At 36.8% G+C, this 16719-nt stretch overlaps 2 protein-coding genes across 5 annotated transcripts in view; both read left to right on the forward strand.

The window, feature by feature from the left end:
* Nucleotides 1-785: 785 nt before the first annotated feature.
* Nucleotides 786-11433, forward strand: nod2 (nucleotide-binding oligomerization domain containing 2). Of its 2 annotated transcripts, none has more exons than XM_053493229.1 (12): nucleotides 786-1074; nucleotides 1544-2790; nucleotides 2881-3004; nucleotides 4059-5820; nucleotides 6895-6978; nucleotides 7064-7147; nucleotides 8171-8254; nucleotides 8888-8971; nucleotides 10016-10099; nucleotides 10194-10277; nucleotides 10430-10504; nucleotides 10966-11433. In XM_053493229.1, the coding sequence occupies exons 2-11, from the start codon at nucleotides 2305-2307 to the stop codon at nucleotides 10500-10502; spliced, it is 2949 nt and encodes a 982-aa protein (XP_053349204.1). In that variant the 5' UTR covers nucleotides 786-1074; nucleotides 1544-2304; the 3' UTR covers nucleotides 10503-10504; nucleotides 10966-11433. The 2 variants fall into 2 exon arrangements, with proteins under 2 accessions (XP_053349204.1, XP_053349203.1); XM_053493228.1 differs by having other exon boundaries at nucleotides 11025-11433.
* A 1827-nt stretch (nucleotides 11434-13260) lies between these two features.
* Nucleotides 13261-16719, forward strand: part of cylda (cylindromatosis (turban tumor syndrome), a) — a 26705-nt gene continuing 23246 nt past the window's right edge. For all 3 annotated transcript variants that reach the window (XM_053492636.1, XM_053492635.1, XM_053492637.1), the window contains exon 1: nucleotides 13261-13633. The gene's annotated coding sequence lies outside the window, so the exon portion shown is untranslated. The remainder of the gene's footprint in view (nucleotides 13634-16719) is intronic.

Consider the following 16719-nt stretch of genomic DNA (forward strand, 5'->3'; position numbering starts at 1 on the left):
AGTCCCGGTTTGACTTGAACACCCCATCTATGAATGAAAAACACTGGTCTAAAATATTTTTAATAGCTTAAAAAAAAGAACACCCATGTTATTTTTATGTTATTCATATTGTGCCTATTAATGTTTGCCAACAAATATGTAAAACTTTGGACAACCTAACGCACATTTATTATTTATAAGCATTTTATAAACACATTGAATTTCCTTAAATCATTATTCAAAAATATAATTGAGTTAGTTATGATTTTGGGATAATAATAAATATATATATATATAATTTGATTATATATAATGATTCATTATATAGAATGATATGTATATACTGTATATATATATATATATGTATACTGTATATATAAGTATATCTGCATACTTTATACTATATATATATACACACAAAATTTACTTTAGTTACATTATTTCAGTGTCCTCTCTGAGATGGTCTGTCTTTTGATTGCTTATTATTATTTTCAAATATTACTGATATTAGTAATAATGTAGTAAATTGAAGACATCGCATTAATGTGTTCTGAGGAATTCTAAGGAATACTGTCTTTACTAGGAAATGTTTGATTGAGATCAAAGGCAAACAAAAACAACAACAACAACAAGCAAAAAAAAATTTTTTTTAAAGGAAATCTGATAAAATTGAACCATGTAAAAAAACATTACAGAACATGAACATGTAAATTCATTCAAATAAATAATAATAATAATCATAGTATACGCTTCTCATTTCCTGTTACAGACTTGTAGACTTGTTGCAGTTTCACTTTCAGTTCATGTCTAACTACAACAAAGAGCTTCAGCTCTTTTAGAGCCATCACACAGAAGACAAACACAGGGGTTATTATAGACTATTCATATTTAATGAAAAAAAAAAAAAATAGGCATTTTTTTTGATAAACACTCCAAATCCGAACAGACTCAGGTACATGCAGTGCAACAGCCCTGGAATGAGGAAGAGATCTCAGAAGAAACTACACATTCAGAAGAAGGCAGTCGTCGGATACACAGCCTCAACCTCAGAGTTCACTGAACTTCTGATACCTGAGACAGCCACTTTATCAGCAGGTATTTTACTCTTAAACAAACTCTTAAAAGCAAATATGTGTTGATTAGAGCATTTACAGGTCATACAGTAAACATTTATAGTCCATAGGGCAGGTGGAAACCTGATAGGGTGTGTAAACATATGAACACTTTCCACTATCAACACACTAAAGACTTTATTGTTATAATTGGAGGAGAAATAAAGGTTTTTGTCTAGTTTTGCAAAAAAAAAAAAAAAAAAGGTAAATAATGACTGACTGTGATTGTATCTTGTGTCTGTTTTTAAAATTTGTCCAAGTTTGGCCGATATGAGGAAGAGTCTTAAATACAATGTTGCCTTTTTTGAGAGAGAGAGTGAGAGAGAGAGAGAGAGAGAGAGAGAGACGAAATGATTCATTCATTCGGTGATTATGGTTTTGATTTAAATGCATTAAATGTCTAAATTTAAATAAGACTTAAATCTTTTTTTTTTCTTGGACTAATCCCCTAGTGACACATGACATTTTTTAAACCTGCCAGCGAAAGGAGAACTTTCACTTGACCTTACTTAATGCCATGGACTTACGTTTATCTGCTGCCCAGCTTTTAAAATGGACCTGATGGATCTTCTATGGATTTATGTCGGGTGAAAATAAAGTTCTTTGTTAATTAAATGTCAACACTTTTGGACAATCCTATATGTAAAAGACTGACACTTCTTGATGGTCTGGACTTACCTGGTGTACGGCTTTTGACATGGAATTCAAATTTCACCCAACCGTTTTTTCAACCTTTTTCATCCTCATTTTTTAAAGAAAAAACAATATTTCCTGATGACGTGAACAGGACGCACATATCTTCTGTGTTGCGGAATTTAAGTGACTAAAATAAAATAGATAAATTTTTCTTTTTGAACCATCCTAAGTATAAGTACATTTTACAAAATGAAGGACTGTTACTTTTCGCGGTTACGGACATAGTTGCTCAACTCCAACTTAAAAAAGCATCTTTAGGTCGACATTAAATGTCAAAATCATCAAATCAATCATTTCCTCGTCCAACATGATTTGAAGACATGTATCAAATCATGAGCTAGGGTTGTACAATATTGGTTATTATTCGTTACTAATGCATCAACTGCTTCAGTTTAGACGTCACAGAAAGCTGCAATAATAATCCTGAGTCATTACGTTGGAAACGTTATTGTGTAGTCCTAGAAAACACCAGGTAATAGTGAAAGCAGTAAATGTTAGATGTAAAGCAGCGTGAGTCATGTGTGCACAGCAGCTGGTGCTAAGGCAGAGAACAGAACTGTTGGGGGCACTGTGCTGTGGTGGCACCGCTGAACCTTTGGATTCTGTGCTGGACCTGCTGCTGTCATGGGATGTCCTTGTTTGGGAAGACTACCACAACATTCAGGGCTCCTCCAAACCCATCTGCTCAAAAACTAGAGAACTTCTGGACTTGGTGTACACTAAAGGAGATGATGCATGCAGCCTGCTGCTGGCAGCTTTTAATCAAGTCTTACCCGAGGCCCAGAAAGTTGGACTTTGCTTCGGGAAAGTTAATCCAACCCAAAGGGACATCAAAAAGACTCCTACAAGCGCCTGTGAGGCTTTGCTGATTGACAGACCAGCACTTGTGAAGAAGATTCGGGATCATCTCGACGGGGTGCTGGATGCTCTGGTGGAAGCTGGTTGCTTTACTTCACAAGACTGTGATGAAGTGCAGTTACCCGTGTACACACCTTCGCAAAAGGTAAGCAACGGATTGGACCAGATATTTCTCTGTGTGCCTGTTGTACGGAATTTTTATTGCGGGAACTTGTTTTCCTGTGTTTCTGGTTAGGCCAGGAAGCTGTTAGACCAAGTGAGGTTCAAAGGGGAGGGAGCTGCCAACACTTTACTGCAAGATCTACAGCACATAGACACCAAGCCACAATGTGTCAACGTGGAAAAGCAACTCTCGACAGGTATGTATGCGGTTTCTACTTGTTATGCTCATGTTTGTGCTCGACTATCAAACAAGATATTTGACGACAATAGACCTGTAATCATTTACTTTCTTCTGCTCTGAAGCACTTCAAAGTTAAGCTTAAGCAAGAAACCACACACCACCACGACGTCAATATAAAAAAAGAAAATGCAATGCAATTATTAGGATTGCGATCCTTCAACCCAGGGAACTAGAAAAGGCGTTGTGGTGGAAAAGTTAGCAGATATTTTCAGCATTCAGTCAGTGTTTGTTTGTGTGTTTGGGCTTTCTAACATTTATGAGAAGCATCAAAATCTATCTTATGTATGATCAAGGTATCAAGAAGAAATTACAAGACATTACATTAAAAAATTTCTAGGATCTATAGCAGGAGTCCCAAAGCCCTGCATTATAGGTTTGTTGGTCTTCCCAGACTGCCAGTAGTGTATGATTAGGTTTGTCAGTGTGTATGAGCCCATCCCCAATCCAGCATGTCCATTTACAGCATTTTGTAGACCCCCTTATCCCATCCTGCTCAAGGGCCCAACAGTGGCAACTTGGTGTTGCTGGGGGTTGAACCCAGGAGCTTCCAATCAGTCGTCCAATGCCTTAACCATTGAGCTTCCCCTGATCCCTGAGTCCCCTCTGCCCTGTGCCCTGAGTGTCTCTGCCTTGTGTTCTGAGTGTCTCTGCCTTGTGTTCTGAGTGTCTCTGCCTTGTGCCCTGAGCTCATTCAGATAGGCCCCAGGCCTACCTGTGACCCTGCACAGTGGTATATATATGGTATGGATAATCATTAAATGTGATCATAGATGTGGACAAGGAGGAATGTGCTGGATCCTATAGCAGCTTTAGATACCTTGTGATCTTGCTTTGGCAATCTGTTTAAGAACGGCAAGTTTTGCTTGTAAATGTATGATACAGTAATGCCATTGCTTTTCTTTTTACGTTAAGCTCACACATGTTTATGTAAGATGTTTATTTCATAAGACAACAATGCAATAATTGCAATAATTTTTTGATATATGTTTCTTTACCACTCCTTTCTCCAGAATGCCTCACCTACCAGAAGAAGCTGCACAGCTCTGTTGCCGCTCAGTCATATGTTCTCAGCACATATGGTGGAACAGGAAGGTTTTCCCTAGATGATATCTATACTGATGGCCTCCTAGAAGTGGTGCAAAGTGACAGACAGGTTACAGCTGTGGGGCTGCAAGATGTGGTGGGTCCAGTTGGGACTCTTAATAAGGAAGCCGATACAATACTTGTTTGTGGAGAAGCAGGTACTGGTAAGAGTACCTTGCTGCAGCGACTCCACCTACTGTGGGCCCGAGGTACCTTGTTGACAGACGTTATCATGCTGTTCCCTTTCAGTTGCCGTAAACTGAATACTGAGCAGAAGCTACTCTCCTTAAAAGAGCTCCTGTTCCAGCACTGCTGCTGGCCGGACCAGGGTCAAGATGAAATTTTCCAGTTCATTCTTGACCACCCTGAACTAGTCCTTTTCACCTTTGATGGGCTTGATGAGTTTAGGCAGAGCTTCACAGATGAAGAGCGTCATTGTTGCCCCACACAGCAAGCACCTGTACACACTCTGCTTTTCAACCTGCTTCAGGGTACCTTAATGAAAGGAGTGAAGAAAGTGGTAACCAGCAGGCCTCAAGCAGTCGGTCTATCTCTGAAGCAGTATCTCTGCAAAGAAGTCCTGGCCAAGGGTTTCTGTCCGGTGGGAATCGACCACTTTGTAAGGAAACACCACAATGATGCCACTGTTGCTACTAGAGTTGTAGAGGCCCTTAAGGCTAACACAGCCCTACTTGGGCTTTGCCATATTCCTGTGTTCTGCTGGATTATATCAAAGTGTTATAAAGAGCTACTTGGGTGTGGGGAAGGCAGCCCTCAGACGGTCACCGATGTGTACCTCATGGTTCTGAAACATTTCATCCAGAAGCGCATGACCCAGAAACACAGGACTTTGGGAAAGGGATGGCTACAGGAACATCTAGAGATGGTGAGAAGACTAGGACAGTTGGCACTGGAAGGGTTGGAGACTTCCTGTTACATTTTCACCGAGTCAAACTTGCTGAAATGTAGCATCACGAAACAGGACCTTGATCTGGGCTTCCTTATAGAGTGTAAAGACCTCTCGGACGCTACTGACTGCAAACACTTTGAGTTCCTGCATATCACCATGCAGTGTTTCTTTGCTGCTATATATATTGTTCTTAACAACAATGGCAACTGCTCTGCCATCCAAAATCTCTTTCAGTCTCAGTGCAAACCCCCCACAGCTGGTAGTCACAACTGTCTTGCACACTGCATGAATCCTGGAGCTGAGGACCGGAATGTAGCAGAGACCCCAAACCTGCAGATCACCTTGGAGTTTGTTGCAGGACTTTTGTCCCAGCGCTATCGCAGTCTCCTTGTACAGTCTTGTCCTGCTGTCTTGCTCGAGAAAAAGTCCAAGCAAGTCATGAAGTGTTTGTCCAAGGGTATGCAGAGACATTTCAAATCAATCCCTCCACCAGTGAAGGGTGAAAAGAAGAGCATGCATGCAATGCCGGGTTTTGTGTGGCTTATTAAGTGCATCTATGAGATGCAGGAAAGCCAGATTGCCAAGAATGCAATGGCAAGGCTAGAAATAGAACACCTTAAGTTAATATATTGTAATATTGGACCAGTGGAATGCACTGCTCTGGCTTATGTACTCAGGTACCTGCAGAATCCTGTCGGTATACAGCTGGACTTCAACTCAGTGGGGGATGTAGGATTGGAACAACTCTTGCCATGTCTTCACATCTGTCGCTCCCTCTAGTAAGAACATAATGTCATTGTCAAAGCTTAAATTGAATAAAATTTTATTGAATTATTTAAATATGCAACTTTTTTTTATCATACACTGCCTGGCCAAAAAAAGTTGCCATTCCAGAGGGGTCGGGGAAAAACAAAATAATGAATGGAGATCCCATAAACACTTGGTGAAGTTGTAAAAAAATCAATAGTCAAATCCAGAGCTACTGTATGAAGAGAATTTTCATACACACATAAGAAATCACAGGATTGGGATTAAACAGCTGTATGGCCACAAGATAACCGCATGCATGAGGAATAATTTTTACACATAAACTGGCCACAACATAGTGTGCTAAAAGTAAAGGTGATTGAATGAAATCTTCGGAGTGTGCTCCTTTTTTGCCCAGGCAGTGTATTATTATTATTATTATTATTATTATTATTATTATTATTGTACTGTATTTGCTTTTACAATTATTAGTGTCTTAATATAATACACCTTTGGGAAAAATTTGTTCATTAATTAGATTGGATTTTAGGTTCTAGAGAGAACTTCTTGTTGTTCCGCTTGTGTAACAAACTGAATAGACCTTTTGGGCTCTAGATGAAACCGGTTTTCTTCTAATAGAGTATAGTAAATATTCCAGTGATAGGTTTATTTTATTTATTTATTTTTTTTTGTAAAAACTTTAAAAAAAAACTGCACTTTTGTGGAAGGGACGCTTTCGTGGTTTCATAGCTGGTTCATTTTTTTTTCTAATATTAATGTAGTCTAAACATATTTAAAAAATAATTAAAAGTCTCTTATTTGGTTTTACCCAGGACATAAAAGCTCATAAACAATAACAATCATTAACATATGCAAATGAATATCGCAATGTACTGTAAAGTCTGCATGCATTAATTTTAATGGGTTCTTTAGTTTGTCTCATTGGGGGAGTCCTAAAGTTTTCCCTTTTAGAAACATTTCAAAATAGGTACTCTTGAAAAAAAAAAAAAAACTGAAAAGTTTTTTTATGTGCATAGTGAGAAAATATTTATTCAATAATAATATATTATTATAAGACATAATTCTATGTCTTATAACATTGACAGTTTGAGGAACAATAACATATCAGATGAAGGAATACGCAAGCTTGTTGAGAAAGGAGTGCAATGCGAGTGCTTCGAAAAAGTAGCGTAAGTTTCTTCAATTGCTCAATTTTCATTTCTTACTTTTCATTTGTCACTTTTTAAAAATAAAAACTAACATTTATTTGCACAGGCTCTTCAACAACAAATTAACAGATGACTGCACAAAGCATTTTGCCAGGCTGCTTAAGGCAAAGAAGAGCTTCCTTGCATTAAGGTATCCTCTAAAAATGTCCTGTTGTTACTTTTAAAAAATTACATTAAGATTATTAAAATACATAGTGGTTAATTAAATATAAGGGGTGTTCAAGTCAAACTGGGACTTCTTGTGAATGAAAGCATAAAATTGATTGACATTTACAGAAGACTTAAAGCACAGTACGGTGAATGGTGTAAAAGTTTTTAAAAAAGGCGTACGTTCGTGAATGACAATCCCGAGGTTTCTCGGAGCTCCCTGCAGTCGTTCCTGTAAACACTCAGCAAATGGAACGCCTGATCTTAGAAAACTGACAGATAAACTGTCGCCAACTTGTGGAGGAGGCGCATCTGTCTCTGAGAACTGTACACAAAATCGTTCATCTACACCACTTACACGTCACAGGAACTCGGCTGGGAGTTATTGCCACATCCCCGGTACAGTTCTGACCTCGCTCCAAGCCATTTCCACATGTTTGGACCATTAAAGGAGTTCCTGGGAGGCCAGCGGTTCAGACATGAAGCAGGAAATCCGATCATGGCTCCGGCTCACTGAGAAAACGTTCTACTCTGATGGTGTCCAAGCACTAGTGAAACACTGGGATAAGTGCATTAGTGTAGCAGGGGATTATATAAAGGGAGTTTTTACTCTCATAACTGTGCTCTGTTATGTACAGACAAAAGTCCTGGCTTGACTTGAACGGTGTTTGCAAGATTGTACGTCTTTTATATTATATAGTAAGATAAAAGACATCAAAGCAACAAAGATATTATACTATTATAATATCTCTTATATTAAGAACTCTTTCAAAATTGTGTGCTGTAATAAAATTGACCCTCACTGGTTAAAGAAGTTACTTAAAATAAAGAAACTTGTATAGACATAAATAGCTATAAAAATTAATAAACATTTATGTATGAAATAATTATCATAAATTAATCATTATCATTATCTTAATTAATTATTGTCATTAATTAATCTAGTTATTTGAATCTAGGGGGAAATTCTCCTGTAGTTCTGTCTGTAATATCTCATTCTCGACAGACTTGGAAACAATGACATCACATCACAGGGGGCCGAGCAGCTGGCGGAAGGGCTGAGGTGCAACACGTCCCTGAAGTATCTCGGGTGAGATTTGTTTTAAGACGCAATATGAACAGATGTTCTTATAACTACCCCATGTTGATTTGTTCCTGTTTGAGATGCATCTGGCCAAATTGGCTTCCCTTTTTTCTTTTAATCTTTAACTGACAAATGAACTAGGACGTGGATGTGTCCTTAGTAAAATGTCCCAGTGAGGTTATGATAAATATATACGCAGTCTTGAAATCAGAGTAGTGAAGGCAAACTCCCCGCTGTATAATTAACAACATGCCGATGTTTATGATGATAACTTTCTTTTGTAAGGAGTCTCCAGTGTAAACTTTTTATAACAGTATTTTTCTGTCCTCTGCAATTTATGCCTTGGCGTATCCTAGTAACGTCATCTGCTATCAGTGAGAACAGGAACTGTCTTGTTTCCACAGATGTTTCCCAACATTAAACAGTATAAGAGATGTTCATTTTCTTTTAGGACATGTCACCTAATATTAAACATTATGAATAAATGGTAGATCAAATCATATATTTTTAATATAATCTCTCTATAATATACTATGCAATATACTGTATTATATAATATGATATACTGTGTTGTATATTTCAAAATCTTCAATACAGCTTGTCGAAAAAATTGTTTGATTTGTATATTTTGTCCTTCAGGCTGTGGGGAAACAAAATCGGAGACAAAGGCGCCGAGGCTTTAGCTGATGCACTGAAGGACAGCACCTCGCTGGTATGGTTAAGGTATGACTGTTCTGTATTTCACGTTAAAGGAAATGAGTAATCATTAGTCATGTGATAAGAAACTGGAAACCAGATTAAAAACCACGCACTAAGCGCAAATTGTTGCTAATTGTTTACCTGCATGGTTTTGTGAGCTGGGAGGAAACTGGAGAACCCGGAGGAAATCCATTCAGTTGTAGGGAGAACAAGACAGTAATGTCCGTACTGCTAACCCACTATTTTCTTTCTATTTAACATTATAATTTTTTTTTTTTTGACAATATTCTGTGCTAAATATTAGGGATTTAAATCTCCAGGGACCAGGATACAATATTATCAGTATTAAGATAGATCAATGCAGAGTCAACTGCGATTTCATAAATATCATGATTATATAAATTTCCTGATAATATTTTAATGTTTTTTTTGTTTGTTTGTTTGTTTATGCTGCGCTGCCTGCCACCATGTGCGTAGTTAAAAGTACGCCACCTGTGGATTCATTGTGGAACTGTGATGTTTTACCTTCTTGTGATGTCTTACCTTCCTAAATCGCAAACATAGAGATGTAAATTTTCAATAAAAATAAATAAATAAATAAATCTGAAGTCAGTGTAGTGATAAATTAATTGCCATATAAAAGAATCTCAATACTGTACAGTATATAGAAAAAAATTAAATTACTACTAACAAAGCTTTAATTGTAGATAATACCTTTTTCAAAAATCCTTATATATATATATATATATATATATATATATATATATATATTATAATAAATTAATAAAAATTAAATTAATATAGATTATATATATATATATATATATATATATATATATATATATATATATATAAGCCTGCTTTGCCCAAATTTATTTAGAAAAATATAGAATTGACAAGACAAAAATGGCATTATTCTTTTTATGATTTAATAAATTAAACATTATTATTAAAGAGTTATGCAATGGACTTTATATTTTGTGCAATCTTAAATGGCTATCATAGAGGCCTACTTGAAAATAATGTCATCAATTCACTTTGTGTCTGTGTCCTGTCCTGTATCCGTAGCCTGGCGTATAACAGGATAGGTGATGCAGGAGCACATGCCTTAGCTGAGCTTATCAAGAAAAGCACAACACTTCTGGAGCTCTGGTGAGGTTTTTTTTCATGTTTTAAAAAAGCTTTGAAAATATTCGGTATCCTTTTTTTGCTCATTTACTAATTTGACTTGCCGTCGACCTCTCAGGCTGAGCGAAAACCGCATTAGCAGGGACGGAGTGGAGTTTCTGATCAAGGCTCTGAAAGCGAACCCTACTGTAAAGGAAGTGTGGTAAGAAACTATTCATCTCACAAACTATAGAGAGATTGTTTATGCTGTATACTGTAATTTACAGTATATGTGTTTGTTTAGCGAATTTATAAGAAGATTTCTGACTATGGAAGATAGTAGGGCTACTGTAAAGAAAAAGTGTGTTTTTGCAGGTTGAGAGGAAATAACCTGAGCGCCGAGGAGGTAAAGGAACTTAGCGAGCGAGAAAGCAGACTCATCTTCTAAAGGTGAAAAAACAATGTATCATATATACACACATTGAGTGTAATGTGTTTAGCCATTAAAATGTATTATTTTTATTATAAGTAAAAAAGTACCTCGGCCTAGAAATTTAATCCGTTCCAGAGGAGAGTTCTTAAGGCGAGATTTTGTACGTATTGCGAAACTCATTGTCCCATAAGAAATAATGTACATAGATAATCAGTTCCAGCCACCCAAAAAAAAATTTTTATTTAAAATTTGACCAATATTACCAATTTCCACACTATAGTCATATTTTGCCTATAAAAAGAACTTTGTATGCTGAGGTACCACTGTACAGTACAAGGTTTTATTGACTGCATTTAGCTTTTAAATTAACTGAACAGGGTTTACCTTTTTGATTGACTAAAAAAAAACATTTTTAAGGCATAATGTCATTTTAAGTGTTTATTCATTTTTATTTATTAATCATTTGCTTTGAATCCAGGATTTGATTATCAGAGCTGTATTTTCAAAGCGACTTTTCCCTCTTCCCGTTGCCTTCAGGAAATTCAGATGATGCCTCTTCCTGCTGAAGAGAAAGCTTGTGGAATGTACCAAATTTTCCCAGCAGTGTTTGTGTTCAGGTAACAGGGTTGAGAAAAAGTTTTGGCAGACTAAAATGTACATAACATACAATTACTGAGTAATGGAGATAAATGAAGGTTACATGTATTTACACTTTAGTTGTTCAAGTGTACAGTAGTTTGAAGAGGCAGAAGCTGTGTCTTTTTCCGGTAAAGTATATTTGGTACATTTTATTTATTATAGGGTATTAAAGCAAAACATGTAAATAGATGTTTGTCAAGAGCACTTTTTTTTTTTGGAATCTTACATGTAATATTTGTAACATCCAGTTATTTCCTAACACATGGTCTTCTGTACACCACTGTTTTTCTTGAGAGTGTACTGTATATATATATATATATATATATATATATATATATATATATATATATATATATATTATATTTGTATACAATATATACTGTTACAAAAGGTCAGAATAATGAAAAAATATTCTGAAAAATTAACTTCACCTACTGATTCACGGTATGGTAATTGTGTATGAATTTATATGGTACTGTATGTCATTTTTATTATTATATATTATATTTTTTGCATTCTGTTCCTGATCTTTTTCTATAATAAATAAACCCAAATGGCTGTTAGTTAGTTTGGGATTTTTGTAGATTCTGTGGTACTTTCTGTTGTTATTTTTCTTCCCCTTTTAGTTGAGTCTTGGTGTCAGTTCATCATAACTACTGTAAATAGGGGTTTTCACTGTGGATAATAGTTTCCTCCCTGAATCATTTCTTTTTTACAGGTATTTTGGCAATAAGATAAAACATTAGAAGTTTTATGTATAATGCAAACTCATTCAAATAAATTAATCTCAGGTATGCAAATCAAGTTTATTGGCCAAGTATGTTTACACAAACACATACGAAATTTGATTTGGATAGCTTAAGGGGGCAATTACTTTTTCACATGGGGCCAGGCAGGTTTGGAAAGTGTTTTTTCTGTAAAATCATTAAAGGGGCAAGTACTTTTTCACAGCACTATACATAACAACACTTAACATTTGAAACTGTACAAAGAACCTTTTCCGTGCCTGGCAGTGTTGGTGTACAGGGTTCTGCAGCGTCTGCCAGAAGAAAGAAGGTGAAAAGGGTTGTGTCCAGGGTGTCAGGGGTCTGCAGAAATTTTTTTTTTCTGCCGGCCTCCTGGTTTTTGCTGGTTTCTGCTTACATCGGTCACATGTTGGATCAAAGTCCTCTCTGATCTTTAAAGGTTTTTCCTTAGACTAGTGAAGCCGGGGGACCATTACATAACTACACTACAATACTGTGTGTTTAAGGCAAACTGATGCTCAGTAAATACTATGTATTATCTTTTGCCAGAGTTACTTGTGTTTAATAACTTATATATTAAACTTATATGGACAGATTTAAAATACAGTGGATAAGCACCGTGTATGTGTGCATGGAGTTTGCATGTTTTCCCCTGTGCTTGGTGGCTTTCCTCCGGATACTTCGGTTTCTACCCATAGTCCAAAAACAACAAATTGCCCATAGTGTGTGTGTGGATTGGCACCCTGTGCAGGGTGGACCCCGCCTCATGCCCTGCCCTGTATACAGGATAAGTGATATAAAAGATGAATGTTGTTGGTCTTTTGGCTGCTCCTGCTGTGGGGTCGCCATGTGGCCACACCATGTCCATCAGATTTTATGCCGAATGACGAAACCCTGCCATTTTATCAGGGCTTGGGACTGGCACTGAATCCAATGGCTGGGGTTTGGGCATTGGGTGAGAATTGAACCCAGGCTTGCGCGTGGCAGGAGAGAAGCCAAGGCTGAGCCACCAATGCCCTGGTATAGAGGATGAATGAATGAAATAAAATGAACTTAACATTACATTCAACAATACAGTATGCATTTCTATCTGGAATGTTTGTTTCTCCCACATTTTCCTGCCATAATGGCTGAATCTTAATTGCCTGCATTTTGTATATGAATAGTGCACTATATTGAAGGTATACGTTATATATTTGTACACTCAATAGGTCACCTTAATACTGAGGCGGCATTCATGTTGGATTCAGCCATTAGGCTTCCTGAGCGCTTCAAACAAACTTAATGGAAAACCCCAGAAGGTGGGACTTACGCGCTGACAACCAATCAACGCTGAGAATACGGCTTTTTGCCAAATCAGAGGTGACATATACACCTCTGCGAGCGAGCACGTTAGATTAACATAATATACACTATAAATTATTTATATTTTCTAATAATTCATTGCCCTTACGTCATTGTTTTACTTTGACGCAGTTTTATTTCAGAAACAATAATCTAAAACAATATAATATAATATAATACAAAATCTTTAGGTTAATAGAATAGGTTCGCTGCTAATCTACAGTACCTGGTTAGCTAGCTAGCTAGCTCGCTTAGCAACCGGAGAGCAGTACAGTGCTAACGGTGAGACTGGTGACTAGCACGCTAGCTAGCCCTGAGCTATTCATGTTTTGCATGTAAAAAAACAGGACTAAGACAGCGGGGAGATTTCCACATCGAAGACCAAGAGGTTCTGATTCAACAAGGAGCTTCAGGAAGGTATTAATTCATGTCATTTCGATAAATATGAGAAAAAGTTCCTCCTCTCTAGCCGCCTAATGTTTTCACCTGGAAGTTACAGTACAGCAGGGGCGATGCATCATAACGTTATTGTTTTATTTTAATCAAATCATGCAACATAAATCTGTTTTGTGAGGTTGTAACGTTAGAGAACTAACAACCAGACAGGTGTTTAACTCTAAGTTGCTTTAAATCGCATGTCACTGTAGATGTAGGACAGATGTGGTGTCATGTCTTCACTTTGTATCTATAGATTTATACTGTACATGTGTGTATATATACTCTATATATTTACATTTACTCACACAAACATGGTCTTTGTTATTTTGTCACCAAGATCACCAGTTATTCTCTAAAAGACATTAAGAATCACACAGTAAATATGATCTACATGGTCTAAACCATTCCTTTGTCCTTTACCCATCCAGGATGTCATGATTTTCATAAAATTGAGCAACAAAACATCAAATCTCTATCTTTATAAATGCTTTTTTTACTAGGATGTCACCAAAATGTCTGTACAATCACGGCAGCGTGGAACATGTAAAACGCAGTGGTACGATGACTACTGATATTCATTCTTTCAGTCATTCATTCATTTATTTATTTATTTATCCATGCAGAATAAATCTGTTTTATGAAGTTTTATTGTTAGAGAACTAACTACCAAACAGATTTTGCAACACTGTCTAGTTAACAGCACTGATGGTTTAAACCGCATGTCACTGTAGATACAGGACGGATGTAGTGTCATGTCATCTCTCTCTCTCTATCTCTCTCTCTCCATCTCTCTCTCTCTCTCTCCGTAGAAATGCGTATGATTTCCATAATTTAAGAATGTTGAAGAATGGCTTCAAACGTAAAATTAGAAGCAAAATTGCGTCACTCGGCCACTTAGGACTGGTTTCCGACTCTGAGCCTTACACTGAGTCAATACGGACTCAGAGCTTTGTTTTAATGATTTGTTTAAAAGTAAGAACATTTCCACACAATGTGATGAGAACTCACAGGATTGGGACTAAACAGCTGTGTCCTTTAAAAAAAAAGAAAAAAAAAAAAAGAAGTGATACTCATCAGAAAAAAACAATCAACTTTGTTAGGGAGCATAAGGACTGGACTTTGGAGCCATGGAAAAAAAGTCATGTGGTCTGATGAGTCCACAGCCTATTCCAGAGCGATGAGCACATCAGAGTCAGAAGCAACTAGCATATGCAAAGTGTCAACTGTTATTATCAGCTGTTGTCAAGTCAGCTGACTACCTGAATGTACTGAATGACCAGGGTATCACAGAAATATATTTTCCCCCCCTACAACCGTATTTTAAGACTCAGATTGTGGAAGAGTGGTTCTGGGAGCACGAGGAATCATTTTCACACGTGAACTGGACACCACAATGTGTGCTGTAATCAAAGTCACGGATGATTGAAATGAAAATTATGGTTATTTTTTATTAGTTCAGGCAGTGTATATTAGGGAAACGTGTAAGGTGAGGTAACAGTGAGTTCATTACAAGATAACTTTATGTAAGTTCACAAAGAAACATAAGTGCATTTTCCTAAAAGTATCCAGTGTTACATTTTAACATTTAAATTGTAATTTCCACTATTTAAGTAGACCTATAGGACACTCTCTGCAACAAAAAAAATCCCACACAAATATAATTGCTAGACAATTTTCCAGTTTTAAGTTGGTAGCTAGTCTTTGGCAGTTTTGAAGCTTTTTGACGGTGCGTTCAGTGCTACTGTTTTCATTCAGTTGAACGCACATTAGAAAGAATGTGTATCTTGCTCTACAGTAGCAGCTTGTTAGCAGTGACGTCTTAATGCACGCTATTTGTCTATCATATTTTCTGGAGTAATATCTAAATTAAATTCTAAGCCTGATTCTTTGGCATGTCAGATTTCACCGCTCAATGTCGATGCTGCTCTGGTCCGACCTCATTGCAAACATATGTAATTGTTTGTTGCAAGACAAACCGGCAAGGATTCGTCATCTTCGTTAAACCAGACAGTCGCTGGGAAATAAATCCTTCTTCATTTTCTTTTGTTTAACTTTCCACTCTTTTCTATTTTCAGAACTGGCAAGTTTGTTTAAACGCGGAGTGTAAATCAGTCAAGCGCTTTAAGGCCCTTCATGTTCCAGAAGGAAATACAGCATACACAATCACATCAGGAGACATTTTAAGGGGGCTTTATACTTAAAATAGCAACCTTAGAAGACTATAATAGACTGAATGGGATTATAAGTGTACGCATCACCTTAGACAAACTGCTAAGAAAAACCTGCAGAACTTTGTCTAAAAAATTGTCTACGAATCAGGAAACCAAACCGACTGTTTTATGAAGTCCTTTCAGATTGGTAAAGTGAAAATATTATATCACAACTTCGATGGTATCGAAGTATGCTACGAGTTCACGGCCTCAGATAATCGCAGATTTTTTCCTGAGAACTTGTCTAATAATTGTTCACGGAAATCCCCTGCGATTTTGCAAAAAAATACAATTATCCTCCATGATTTTTTTAATGCCTTTTTTCGTGGCAGCATAGAATTTTTCATGTGTTTTAACGCCGAACTATTAAAAACAATATCATTTACAAATAAATTTTGTACTATGAATATTAGGGTAAATTAAGCTGAGTTTCCAGATAGAATATAACACTATATTAGTTGTTTAGTATTGTAGAGAGAACACAAAGCAACCGTAGAGAAAAACAACACGGCTTGGGATGGGGAATTATTACTGTATTTACCCTGCAGTATTTATACCAAAGAAAACCACAGCACATACCAAAGAAAACGCACCTGCATGAATGACTATACGTACAGTTTAGGGGGTAACATCGGTATTTTACATTCTAGCACTGCAGGAGACACAGCAGTACAGAACTGTACAGTGTATGGGTTTATATTTACATTCTGTTTTTTTTTTTAGCAGCTCTACACCCACTCTACAGTGTTTTATTTTAATATCGTACAATCATGTCTGGCTCATTTGTTTGAGATGTGAATTTACTCAGATGATGAGCTGACAGCAGAGCGATATTGTTAGGCAGCGAGTGGAAAG

Source organism: Clarias gariepinus, chromosome 3, assembly GCF_024256425.1.
Source record: "Clarias gariepinus isolate MV-2021 ecotype Netherlands chromosome 3, CGAR_prim_01v2, whole genome shotgun sequence".
NCBI classification, from domain to species: domain Eukaryota; kingdom Metazoa; phylum Chordata; class Actinopteri; order Siluriformes; family Clariidae; genus Clarias; species Clarias gariepinus.

What these genes read in the sequence shown, in the direction of transcription:
- nod2 (XM_053493229.1), top strand. Translation starts at nt 2,305, where the DNA reads ATGTGTGCACAGCAGCTGGTGCTAAGGCAGAGAACAGAACTGTTGGGG. An exon ending in GGAAAAGCAACTCTCGACAG is followed by an intron (nt 3,005 to 4,058) that starts GTATGTATGCGG and finishes TCCTTTCTCCAG; the next exon opens with AATGCCTCACCTACCAGAAG. An exon ending in ACGTCCCTGAAGTATCTCGG is followed by an intron (nt 8,255 to 8,887) that starts GTGAGATTTGTT and finishes TTTGTCCTTCAG; the next exon opens with GCTGTGGGGAAACAAAATCG.